The following is a 13,842-nucleotide window of genomic DNA, read 5'->3' on the forward strand; positions in this document are numbered from 1 at the left end:
GTATTTTTTGGTTGGGAGGCTTTTGATTACAGCTTCTATTTCCTTGCAGTTTATAGGTCTATTTAAATTGTTAACCTGGTCTTGATTTAATTTTTGTATGTAGTACCTATCCAGAAAATTGTCCATTTCTTTTACTTTTTCCAATTTCATGGGGTACAGGTTTTTGTTCTATGACCTAATGAATATATGGATTTCCTCAGTGTTTGTTGTTATGCCCCCCTTTTCATTTCTGATTTTGTTAATTTGGATGTTCTCTTTCTGCCTTTTGATTAGTTTGTATATGGGTTTGTCTATCTTGATTTTCTCAAAGAACCAGCTTTTTGTCTCAGTAATTCTTTGTATTTTTTCTTTGTTTTTATTTTATTGATTTCAGCCCTCAATTTGATTATTTCCTGTCTTCTGCTCTTCCTGAGTGAATCTGCTTCTTTTTGTTCTAGAGGTTTCAGGTGTGCTATTAAGTCACTAGTGTGAGTTTTCTCCACTTTCTTTATGTGGGCACTTAGTGCTATGAACTTTTCTCTTAGCGCTGCTTTCATAGTGTCCCAAAGGTTGGGGTATGTTATGCCTTCATTTTCATTGAATTCTAGGAAGTCTTTAATTTCTTTCTTTTTTGCTTCCTTGACCCAGGGGTGGGCCAGTAGTTTACTGTTCAATTTCCCTGTATTTGTAGGCTTTCTGGGAATAGTGCTGTTGTTAAATTCTAACTTTAAACCATGGTTATCCAATAAGATACAGGGGGTTATTCCAATTTTTTTTTTTTTGTATCTGTGGGGGTTTGTTTTGTTACCGAGTATGCGATAAATTTTAGAGGAGGTTCCATGAGGTGCTGAGAAGAGGTATATTCTTTTGTGTTTGGGTGGGATGTTCTATAGATGTGTTGACAGAGATTTCTGTCCTGCCCAGTCTCACAGCCATCTAGTTCCAAAGAGATACACAGTGCTTTGCATTAATTATAAACTGATTGGCCTATTAGCTCAGGCTTCTTATTAACTCTTATAATTTACATTAACCCCTAATTCTTGTCTGTGTTAGCCATGTGGCTTGGTACCTTTGATCAGTGAAGCACTCTTTTCTTGCTTCCTCTGTGTCTGGGAGATGACTGCAGACTGAGACTTTCCTCTTTTTAGAGTTCTCCTGTTTTGGTCACCCTGCCTCTAGTTCCTGCCTGGTAGACCTGCCTATACTTCCCTCGTGGCTACTGGCCAACAGGGTTTTAGTAAAACAATAAAATTAACAAATCTTTTCAGGGTACAAGACCGTTATCCCACAGCAATAGATGTCTGTTAAGTCCATTAGAATCATTACATCTGTTAGTTCTCTTATTTCTCTGTTAAGTTTCTATCTGGTGGATCTGTTCATTGGTAAGAGTGGAATGTTGAAGTCTCCTACTATTAGTGTGTGGGACTTGATGTGCGATTTAAGCTTTAGTAATGTTTTTTTTTTTTTTTTCATGTTTAGTTGCTCTTGTATTAGGGGTATAGATGTTCAGGATTGAGACTTAATTTTGATGGATTATTCCTGTTATGAGTATAAAGCATGCTTCTCCATCTCTTCTGATTGATTTTAGTTTGAAATCTATTTTGTTAGATATTATGATAGCTATGCCCACTCCTTTCTTAGGTTCATTTGATTAGAAAACCTCTTCCCAACCCTTTACTCTGAGGTAATGCCTGTCTTTGAGGTTGAGGTGTGTTTTTTGTAAGTAGCAGAAAGTTGGATTCTGTTTTCGTATCTGTTCTCTTAGACTGTGTCTTTTTATAGGTGAATTGAATCCATTAATATGAAGAAATATTAATGACCAGTGGTTGTTAATTCCTGTTATTTTTCAGTGTTAGTGGTTGTGTGTTTTCCTTCTTTGGGTTTTGCTGGTGGGAGGTCATCTGTTGCCTGTGTGTTTGTGGCAGTTAGTTTCCTTGGGTTGGGGTTTTCCTTCTAGTACTTTCTGTAGGGCTGCATTTGTGTATATGTGTTGATTATATCTGGTTTTGCCATGGAACATCTTATTTTCTTCCTTGATGGTGATTGAAAGCTTTGCTGGATGTAGTAGTCTGGGCTTGTACCTGTGGTCTCTTAGTGTCTGCCGTACATATGTTTAGGACCTTCTGGCTTTCATGGTTTCCATTGAGAATTTGGGTGTAATTCTGATAGGTCTACCTTTATATGTTACTTAACCTTTTTTCTTTGCTGCTCTTAATATTCTTTCTTTATTCTGTATGTTTTGCATTTTGATTATTATATGGTGAGGGTGCTGTGAGACAATAGTTTTACCCTGTAAAGATTTGTTTCTTATATTTGTTTAATAAAATGCTGATTGACCAGTAACCAGGCAGGAAGTATAGGCCGGGTGACCAGCTAGGCAGGAAGTAGAGGTGGGTCAATGAGAACAGGAGAATTCTGGCAAAGAGGAAGCTCAGTCTCCAGTTGTGACCCAGCCACAGCGGAAGCAAAATGTGACTGCCTCACTGAAAAAGGTACCAAGCCACATGACTAACTCGAAGAATTATGGGCTACTGTAAGTTGTAAGAATTAGTTAATAAGAAGCCTGAGCTAATGAACCAATCAGTTTATAACTAATGTAGACCTCTGTCTGATTCTTTGGGACTTAATGGCTGCAGGACCGTGCTGGACAGAAAAACTCAGTTAACAGAGGGGACTTTTTTTTTTTTTTTGGATCTAGTCTATTTGGTGTTTTGTAATCTTCTTTTACCTTCATAGGGATATCCTTGTTTAGGTTTGGAAAATTTCCTTCTATGATTTTGTTGAATATATTTTCTGTGCCTTTGAGCTGGAGTTCTTCTCCTTCTTCTATCCCTATTATTCCTAGGTTTGGTCTTTTCATGGTGTCCCAGATTTCCTGGATGTTTTGTGTTAAAATTTGTAAAATTTAATGTTTTCTTTGATCAAGGAATTGATTTCATCTATGGTATCATCAACACCTGAGATTCTCTGTTCCATTTCTTGTATTGTTTGTTATACTTGCCTCTGTAGTTCCTGTTCATTTACCCAGATTTTCCATATCCAGAATTCCCTCAGTTTTTGTTTTCTTTATTGTCTCTATTTCAGTCTTCAAGTCTTGAACTGCTTGCTTCACTTATTTGTTTCTTCTTGGTTTTCTTTGAGGGATTTATTAATTTCTTACATTTTTTTGTCTTTCCTCCGTTTCTTTAAGGGAGTTTTTTATTTCCTCTTTAAAGGTCTCTGTTATCTTCATAAAGTTACATTTAAAATCAGTGCCTTATGCTTCTTCTGGGTTAGGATGATCAAGTCTTCCTGTTGTGTGACCACTGGGTTCTCATGTTACCATGTTGCTTTTTAGTTTGTTGGATGAATTCTTGTATTGGCACCTACCTACCTCATTTTGTACATGTCTTGCTTCCTCCAGCTGTCTCATGTCTCTCAGACTCCTCCCTTCTCTTGTATCTCTTACTTGAATTTCCTGCCTGGCTCTATCATGCCTTGCCATAGGCTAAAGCAGCTTTATTTATCAACCAATGGAAGCAACACATATTCACAGTGTGCAGAAAGACTATCCTGCAGCACCAGAGAGTGGGCTGTTGCTGACCATGTTTTTGGGAGATTGTGGAAATGTTTTGAACTTTAGTCATGGAATAGGTGCTTAAAACATAATGGGGTATTCTGTGGGAACTTGTAAGAGTGTTGAGAGAAATGCAGATGATGGAGGCCTAGCTTCTGAAATTATAGTGGGAAGCAAAGACTTAATCAAGGCCATTTGTGTGAAGTATTTGAATTAGAAATCTGTGATTCCTGGCTGAGACTAAAAAATAAGCTATGATTAACAAGAGTTTGTTACCTTTAAAGTAAAACCATTGCTTTACTGGGTAATTAAGGCTGTTTAGATGGAGCTAAAAAATCAGCTGTGACTTAGAAGAAACAGGCATTATTGAGGCAAAATCTGGGAAATGTTTACTCAGTGTCAGCACACAGAAGCTGAGGTTCAGAGTGGGTCAAGGCTGCATCTCAAGATGTTAGGTGAACTTGGTAATATGTCTTCCACATGGTACTGGTTCTGCCACTATGAAATCTGTAAGATTACAGGGGTCAAGTAGAACAGTTGGGGCTTATTGCTCTGAGAGTTCAGGAGATAGCATCAGTGAAGGTGCAAGCTCAGTCCTAGTAGTTACCCAGCATGCTGGAAATGACAGATGACCCATATGTCAAAACTGTGGCATGGCTACCAAGGATAGAAGCAGGTGTGGAGTGGAGCCAGCTAAAGTCCACCAGATAAAATGTGTGAGCTTCAGTTGGCAGAGAATTGAGGCTACTGAAGGTATTTGGAGTCTAAAATATCATGAGGGAGTGGCAGGCATTGCACACTGAATTTTTATACTGGTGAGGTCTGGTTTTGCTTGCTTTGTTTTTGTGCTCTTCTTTATTCATCTTGCAGTAAAAAAAAATTAATTTGTTTTGGATTTTACAGGAATCCACACCTGAGAGTTTAGATTTTTAAAGAGACATTAGGATTTAGAAGAGAACTTGGATTTTTAAAGTGTTGAAATTTTTAGAGACCATGGGACTTTTGAAGTTATACTATGTGTACTTGGGAAAAACAATAAAAGAAAAAGTATGGTCTAATGATGCTATATGTCTGTGTATCAAGTTGACAAGTCACTTCTGCTTTTTTTTTTTTTTTTGGGTCAACTTTACACATCTTGGGAGAGGGAACTTCAGTTGCAGAATTGTCTTCATTGGATCAAGCTGTGGACATGCTTATATGTCATTTTTTTTTTTTTGACTGATGTTTGATGTGGGAGGGCTCAGTCCACTGTGTATGGTATCAGTGCTGGGCTTGTGGTCTTGGGTTGTATTTTAAGGAAAGCAGCAAGCTGTGGGTGCCAAGTAAACAGCTTTCTTCCTCTATACTTGTGTTCCTGCTCGGACTTCCATTAAGGATGGACTGTGATCAGGATGTGTAAGCCAAATAAATCTTTTCCTCACCAAGTTGATTTTAGTCAATGTTTTATTGTAGCAAAAGAGATCTAAATATGACAGACATGATCTTACACTGTAGTCCAGGCTGTTCATAAACTCAAGATCCTCCAGCTTCAACCTTTGAGTGCTATAATTATAAATGAGCAGCACCTTTTCTGACTTCCACTGATTCTGAAAGTTAATGTGTTGAGCCTTTCATTTTTAAGCCCCCTTCACCTTAGGATTTTCATTTTTCTATTAATTTCTTATTTTTGTCTTCATCTTTCTCATTTATATTCAGCTATTTTCCTGTTTTCTCAGAGGTCATTGATCCCTTTGAATTTTCTTTAAAATTCTTAGTTTTTAAAATTCTTTGTAAATTACCTTATTGATATTAATATATTTTGAAGCAATTAACAGAATTATGGATTTTTGGTAGAACCATGTTGCTTATTATTTTTCATATTTTTTGTGTTTTTATGTTGGGACTTATACATCCATTGATATCGGTATGCCTTTAACTTTCAATTGTAGGTCTTCTTCTGGCATGACCTTCTCTTGAGCTTCTCTTTTTTACTGGTGTAGTATTGAGCTTAATTTTGTGTGTGTGTGTGTGTGTGTGTGTGCGTGCATGCCAAAGTCAGTTTGCTTTAAGATTTTGTTGAATTTGCTATAATGAGGCTGGCTTAATCTTGCTGTTTTTACCTGCTGAAACTATAGGTATGTGCTACCATACTCAGCTGTGTTGATCTTAATTCTAATTGGATAATGGTATTTGCAGTTTTCCTGTGGCTTCTGAGGCATATTTGGTGGGTTCTGATTGTATGCATAGTTTTGGAACCTTAGTTACCTACTTTGTTTGTAGGGCTCAGGTGACTGTGGTCTACCTGATAGCTATTTCATAAACAGAAAAGTATAAATTACGTAAGGTTTTTGTAGTTACTCCTTTAGACTTGTTATCACTATGTAATTTGAAAAACAATGGTAGCAACCTATGCCAGTGTCTATTACATCTGGGGCAATTGTACCAGTTAATAATTTTTCCCTCTGTCTTTTTTTTTTTTATACCGAGGTTAATATTTAGTAATCTCTATCTTTTCGCTTACAGTTTGTACCTCCTTAGAGCAGGGGTGTTAACTGTAGGCTTTTGTCTCTCATAACTTTTTGTTTAAGTATCTAAATTTTAGCAGATTAACTTGTAAACAGTGTAAGTGCAATTTCTATTAATTGGAATGTGTATATCATAGTACACATCATAGTACAAACTTTATGTGTTCAATATGCTTAACATCATTTTGGAAAGTAATAACCAAACTGATTTGAGTAACTTAAAAACAAATTAGTTCTAGTAATAGTAAAAGCAAAATAAATGGCTCCCAACAAAAAACAAACTCACAAACAAAGCTTTTAAAATAACGACTACAATACCAATGACCCTAGAAAAGAAACCAGAAGGGAAAACACTTTAAATTGCTTATATTAATGAAAATATAATTATGTATAAGAAGAGAAAAAGGATGAAAATGAGAAAGAACAGAAGAAAATACTGAGTTAAGTTAATAATAGATATAGCTAGATAAAGATTTACAAAAATAGTGAGATAAACAAAGGAAATCTAAAACAATCAAATATAGAAAATGCAAAGAAAAATATCAAAACAAACCAGACGGCCTTTCTCCCCAAGGAATGGGGATATCCTCTCAGCTATTTCTATTTATTTATTTTTTCAAATCACCAAGTATTGGGGTGGAGGGTAGTAGGACAGTGTAAGGTGTCCCTTCTCAGATCCAGTCAAACTTACTTTCCAGAACCATGTTATGTTTGCTGTCTTTGTTTCAAGGGAAGTTAGAAAAGTTTGTGACAATGACTTTCAATCTCTGTAATAGAGGAAGAGAGCACCGTGCAATGTCTGCCACAATCTTTGATAAGATTGTTGTGCATATTCAATGAAATAATCTAAAATTTAAATAATTTTAACATTTAAAAGAAATACTTCTATTCAAAATTTAAAAAAATTAGTATTTTAAATAAATACCCCTCTTTTATCGGGGTAATTTTTAAAACTAGAATTTTTGACTTTTTTTGACTCTGTCTTTTACTTAATTCATTCTCTGTATGTAAATCTCATAAAATCTGACATTTTTTATGTCAGTTAGCTAATTTTATTGCCTATTTCTATAAGTTGGTACAAATATATTTAGATATAAAGAATACATCATTTCCATCCAGCTCTTGTTTTATCTAAGAACTAGAATGGACTGTTTTCAAATCTGGCTATTATTTGTGGTCACATATCCTAACCTTCATGTGTTGAATTTCTATTTTTAGATGGGACATTCTTTGGTGTAAGGTCTCATAAAATCCTGCTTGTTCAGAGTATTACCCAACCCTTCTTGCCATGTTCTGTCCTGTGTTTTCTGGCAGGTGTTTTTGAGCACTGCTTGGGAACTCTTTCCCATTGGTGAACTTACTATGGCATTTTCACCCCATTTGAAACCATTAGCTTCAGCAGTGTCAGAGGCTCTTTCTAGTTCTTTCCCATAAAATCTGTTGACTAGCTATGTAAAACTTGGAAGTTTCTAGAGTTGCTATCTAGATTGCTTTGAACAGTATCACCTGTTCCTATTAGAATCAGACAAATTAGGTTTTAATTGACAAAATGGAGAAATAACTTGCATACATTATAGTATATATAATGTGTTTCCTAATAGCTAGGAAGCATTCTTTATGAGTGGTTTTTGTTTTTTTCTGAGGAAGACTATTTTCTCAATGCTGTATTTGCTCTTAGTGCAAAATCACACAGAGTTACAAAAGGCGACCTGTAGTTAATGAAAAAACAGCAGGGGAGAGGCTTTAGTGGCTGAGCTTTCTTTCTTACTTCAGAGATTCAAAAGTGTTTCTGGATTGACAAAATGACTTCCTGGTCAGATTGAAGCTATTTTCACAGTCATACAGGGAAAATAGCAGGAGAGTCCCCGATAAGGTAACCCACGCGATGGCAGTCCCAAATTAGGCTGAATGGTCTAGCTGGAAAGTGAATTGAAAATAAGCTAAGTTTTTAGACTATTTGTTCCTGTTTCTAGGCAGAAAGTACAGGAAGTTAACGTTATAGCTCCTAGTATTGAAGTTGTTTTATTATTCCTTCTGGTGAGTGGCAGATGATGTTTAGAAAAGGCCCCAGAAGGTAAATAAATCCTGGAGGTGAGCTAAGAAGAAACATATTTGATTGACGTCTTTAGTTAGGCCAGAGAGAGCTAAGTATCAGAAATTGTCAAAGAATTGGAAAATAAGGAGAGAAGCATAGGATTCAGTATGGAGCTAAAGAACCCTCTTAGGTATTACTTCTTTATATTTTCAGTTTGATAAAGAAGCTGGTAATTTATAAATTCTGCCATGTTGGGTTAATTAAAAAAAACCATCTACACAAATATACTTTTTGTTTTGTTTTACTGCCTGTCATCTTTATTTTTGTAGACATTGTCCGGAGTGATGTTGCCTTGGATAAACAGAAAGGCTGCAAGATTGCCCAGCATCCTGATATTATGCTGGAGCTCCAGAGAGAGAAGGCAGCTCAGATGCATCTGGTCCTTCTGAAAGAGCAGTTCTCCAATACTTACAGTAATCTCATATTAACAGGTAATAGAACCTTAGAGCATTGTTATATATTGATGACCTCTGTGAGTTAACAAGTTAATGCGTAGGAGATACTAGTGTGACATCCAGATTAAGTCCACATACGCCTGTCTTTACCCACTCTACTGCATTTTAATTGTGATGACTCTTCCTACAACAAACATTTCTTGAAATCTGTAGATAGTTTTGGTTTAAAGTTATGGGTGAGTCTCTGTGTTTTTTTAAATGATAGAACCAGTGGAAAATTAATGAAGTCTATGAAAATACAGCTTTCTAAATATGTGCCAATAGATTTGAGAGGGTTACTAAATTTGGAATCTTTTAAAGAAGTAGCTATTTTCTTTTTTCTGCTTATGCCCTTTCTATGAACTTGGTAAATATGAAAACAATGTGTAAAATGATAATGATCTTCATACAGAACTGAGAATGTTCTATTCCTGATAGTGTTTGAAAGTATCAGTGGACTTGATTTTCTTTTTAAGCATAAAGAGGTTTCAGGCTAAACTGGACTTGCCCACATCCATGGTTCTAGAAATAAATATGAGTTAGAACTGCAAAGGAAAATAACATTTTGTAGCACTGCCTATAAACCTTTCTGGTAAACAATATGCAAGGTGCATAATTTGTTAGGCCTTGTAAAGATTTTTCATATGGACTCTACTGTGAGAGTTCTTTAGGGCAAGATGAACTAAGAACCATCTCAGTTGCCTTCAGTTTCTCGGGAGCATTTAAAGTACACTTGATGACTGTATTGAATGAACTTTTTAACAAGTCAAAACTGTGTGGTTTTTTGTTTATGAATGGTTAAGAATGAAAAAGATGGGGTACCTGACAGTATGAACAGCTCATATTTATTTTTGTGAACTCTAAGTTGGGAAAATTTTAACTTTTTTTACAGGCTTCCTGGCATTTTACCAGGAATTGCTGAGTGGCAACCAAATTGTTTTGCTTTTGTAAAAGCACAAGACTCTTCCAACTTTTCATCCTGTACCTGGTGGAAACCCAGTAGCATGAAAGCCAGGTTAAATGTGGCTTTGGTGAGCAGAGAAGAGGATTATAGATTCCATAAGTGTAGGGTGTGTTTTGCTCTTTGATAGGGCATTAAGGAGGGAATACTTAAAAATGATTTATGGCCAATGCATGTATTTTCCTAAATTTGCTAGTAAGGCTAAGTTTAAGTTTAGATGTTTGAAAAGAATATGGATTTTTTTCCTCCTGATTTCTTTAGCTTATTCCAAAATATGCACAAGTATACATATTTATCTTTTTCCAATTTAGTTATTAAAAATGAAATATTTTTATTCCCCCTTACTCTAACAATTTTAGTATTGTATTAGTGGGGTCATACCCTGTGTTCTTTATTATAGCATACGAAAGATTTTAGAGTAATTCTAACCCTAAACTGCAGATCCAGAGTATGATTCAAAGGCATATTATCTTTGAAAACACTAGAGTTCTATTGAGTTCAATGGAATCTTTCTAATTCTCAGTAACATAATCCCTTTGGATGTTTATTCACAGTTCAAACTGTTGGAATCAACATTGTCAACTTTTACCCTGACAACTTGCTTACTTTCTACTAAACAAACTTACCCTAGAGAAGAGCCTCTTTCCTGCTCTCATTTCTCCCAAGCTGCTTCAAAGCGTCCTCAGGCATTCTCCACATTTTTCACTCATATGCCTTTGTACAGAGGTGGTACCTTGCAGCAGACAGAGCATTTGGTGTGCCTTGGTTTGTTTACGTGAAAGTTCAAAAGGTTTCAGTTCCAGGTGCTGGGGAGAGATGGAGTAATTTCAGTTTCGTACCAATGGTAAAACTATTTTAATGTCCTTTAACTAAGTCTTTGATTTTACACAGTGCGGGTTTCTAATTGTTATGAAGTTTAATCCTTGATTTCTTATATAAATCTTGAGAACATGGTCTCCAGACAGCTAAACATAATATTTAAACATAACTAAACTAAGTTTTGTAAATATTTCCCTTTTCAGTGATGAATGTATATTGGTAAGGAGGGTGAAGTCGAAGGGGCATGACCACTCAAATGAATTGACTTTCTTTACCAACATATTCTGAACACCTACTTGAGGGCTTCTATTTGGTGATAGTCTACTTATTCTTTCAATAGCTCTGGCATACTTTATGAATTTTTTGCAACGAAAGTACCTAGAAAACCAGGCCACTAAATCTCAGGAAAAGTTAAGTTTCTCTTACCGTCCTGTATTATTTACTGACTTTCATGTGTATGTTTTGTAGTGTGTAATAATTGCTTTGTGGCAAGTTAATGGTATATATAATAATGATATCTTTGAAAGGTGTAGTATATATTCCAAATTAAAAGTTGATAGCTTATCTGTAAGTGTTCTACCTTTAGCTGATGTGAATGTTAACCTTGGTTGAGGTAAGAATTCTCACTTAATAGCCTATATTTCAACTGAAAACTTTTAATCAGCTACTCCTTAGCTGAGGAAAAATGATAATCTATGTTTGAAGGTATTGCAATATCACTTTCGTAAAATAGACCTTTCAACTCTATTGCTATCTCAGTTGATGGAAACTAATACAGAAAACTTGACTTTAATGTATTATATTTACTCATTAAATCATATTTTAAATAAACTTATTAATGATACTTTCATTTATGTATTTACTTGTCTGTTTTGTGTGTGTGTGTATGTATGTGTAGGTCAGAGGACAGACAGCTTTCAGGAGTTGGTTCTTTCATTCCACATTGTGAGTCTCTGGGATTGAACTCAGGTAATTAGGCCTGGTAGCAAGTACTTTACCCATTGAGCCATATTGTCATCCCTTTTCCACTGCTGTCTTAATGTTCTCATTTGAATGATTTACATGTTATTGCAAATACTACGAGCTTTGCTTAGCATTTAGTTAACTTTAACTTTATGTTATTGGAAGGTAATAGATACATTCCAATAGTGTTAAAATAGGACTATTTAAAATGGTGAAGCATTGTGTCCTACAATTTTCATTCATACTTGCTGACATGGATATGTATGACTATGCTGAAGTCTCTACAGCATGGAATAGTCATTGTACATATAACCAAGGGAACAGTGAAAGTGCTTAGAGGAGGAAGAATGGAACAGGGAGCCTTTCAGAGAGAACAAGGATCAACTCTTAACATTTCTTATGCTCTCATGATTTTTAATACAGTAGTGCTGTGTAAACTTTTTGACATGTTCTATTATATACTGTGCATTAATCTCAAGACTACTCCTAAGGAATAATATTAACATAGCTTTAAAAAGTTGAAATTTTTTCTTCCCTTCTACCTCTTCCCCCTTAATGGTGTAAAAAGAACATTTGTGATAGATCTTTGTAATAATATGAAAAAACCACACAAGTCAAGACAAACAAATAAATATTTTAGAACTTTCATTAGAACATTCATTATTGGAAGTCGAGTGTACTTATGTAGCATTTTGAATAATACACAGAGCACAGTGAATGATCCTGTAATGAGTTCAAATATAAACAGATATTTGTAGTATGATATCACTTAGTTATTTCTCTGCATTTGGACAGCTTGAAACCACATCGATGTTTAAATGGATGACATTACTCTACATGTTTTCAGTATTTATTTATGAGGACTTTTCTCATGTATGGGCTGCCAGTTTGTTTTGTGTCTTAATCTTTATTTGTCAGACTCTGAATTAGAGTGGTTTTTTTTTTTTTTTTGTGGTTGGGTTTCTTGTGTTACTGTAGCAAATGAAAAGAGGAAAAGACCCTATTTCTTTGTTGTGGCCCATTTTGTGAGCATCAGTTGAGCAAAATAGCTCACGTGAGTGGAGTATAGACTCCTGTGCCACATGTCATAATGCCCAGCAGCCTATTTTTAAGTAAGTGTAAGGCTACGATGTTCTGTTAACACAAACATCATTTTTGATTTGAATTATCTTTTTAGCATCTTCTTGATAATTCAAATTTAAAGAGACCTTCCTGTTTTTACTGTTATTTATCAATTGTCTTTGTCATTAACTGGACAATTCTGTGAAAGATTAAAATAATTTCCAACAGTGTTTATTGATTATAATTACATTTCAAAATTAATTTTACTAATGGTTTAAAGAAACTTATTTATCCTTTCTAAATGACTCCAGTTGATTCTCAACAGAGTGAGTCTAGTTAACTGTGGGGTTTGAGATTTTAGGAGATCCACCCCCTCCTCATTTTACTCATTTGTCTTTGCTTTCTTTTTTTGTCCTTTGGTTTTCACTATTTATTTATTCATTCTTTTTTATTGATTTTATTGAGCTTTACATTTTTCTCTGTTCCCCTCCCTTCCTCTTTCCTCCCCTTCAGCCCTCTTCCATGGTCCCCATGCTCCCAATTTACTCAGGTGATCTTGTCTTTTACTACTTCATGTGTAGATTAGATCCATGTTTGTCTTTCTTAGGGCCATCATTGTTGTCTGGGTTCTCTGGGATTATGATTTGTAGGATGGTTTTCTTTGCTTTATGTTTAAAAACCACGTATGAATGGGTACATACGATAATTGTCATTCTGGGTCTGGTTATTTTACTCAACATGATGTATTCTAGCTCTGTCCACTTGCCCACAAATTTCAAGATGTCATTATTTTTCTCTGCTGTGTAGTACTCCATTGTATAAATGTACCCCATTTTCCTCATCCATTCTTCGGTCAAGGGGCATTTAGGTTCTTTCCAGCTTCTGGCTATGACAAACAATGCTGCTATGAACATAGTTGAGCACATGTCCTTAAGATGACCACACAACATACCCAAATTTATGGGACATAATGAAAGCAGTGTTAAGAGGAAAGTTCATAGCACGAAATGTCTACATAAAGAAACTGGAAAAATCATTTGTCTTTTCTTATTTTTTCTGCTTGATATGAGTCTGCTACAATTTATGTGCACATACTGTGTCATTAAACACTCAGTGTTTTCTTCTGTATGCTTTTTCTTTTTCTTTCTTTCTTTTTTTTTTTTTTTTGAGATAAGGTTTCTCTGTAACATTGGACCCTGTCCTAGAACTAGCTCTTGTAGACCAGGCTGGCCTTGAACTCACAGAGATCCGCCTGCCTCTTACTCCTGTGAGCTGAGATTAAAGGCATTCACCACCACAGCTTGGTTCCTCTGTATACTTGTAGAAGTTTCAGCTCTCTCATTTCCTATGTTCTCTTAGCTCATTCAAACCCATAGTTTATAGCCCCTTTGTGCAATAGTACCCTATATTATGATTACATAAAGGGAGCCAGAATATGCTTAAGCTATTGGCCAAACAGTATTGCAAAT

General features: G+C 35.4%; 1 protein-coding gene across 3 annotated transcripts in view; it reads left to right on the forward strand.

Annotated features, from left to right (window-relative positions):
- The window catches only part of Hpse2 (heparanase 2 (inactive)), a 611,174-nt gene that overhangs the window by 85,499 nt on the left and 511,833 nt on the right, over positions 1–13,842 (forward strand). For 2 of the 3 annotated variants that reach the window (XM_057778995.1, XM_057778996.1), the window contains exon 3: positions 8,404–8,565. The exons of the other annotated variant lie outside the window; for it this stretch is intronic. In XM_057778995.1, coding sequence (XP_057634978.1) covers positions 8,404–8,565 — 162 coding nt within the window. The remainder of the gene's footprint in view (positions 1–8,403; positions 8,566–13,842) is intronic. 3 annotated transcript variants of the gene reach the window in all.

This window comes from Chionomys nivalis, chromosome 8 (assembly GCF_950005125.1).
Source record: "Chionomys nivalis chromosome 8, mChiNiv1.1, whole genome shotgun sequence".
In the NCBI taxonomy this organism is placed as follows: Eukaryota; Metazoa; Chordata; class Mammalia; order Rodentia; family Cricetidae; genus Chionomys; species Chionomys nivalis.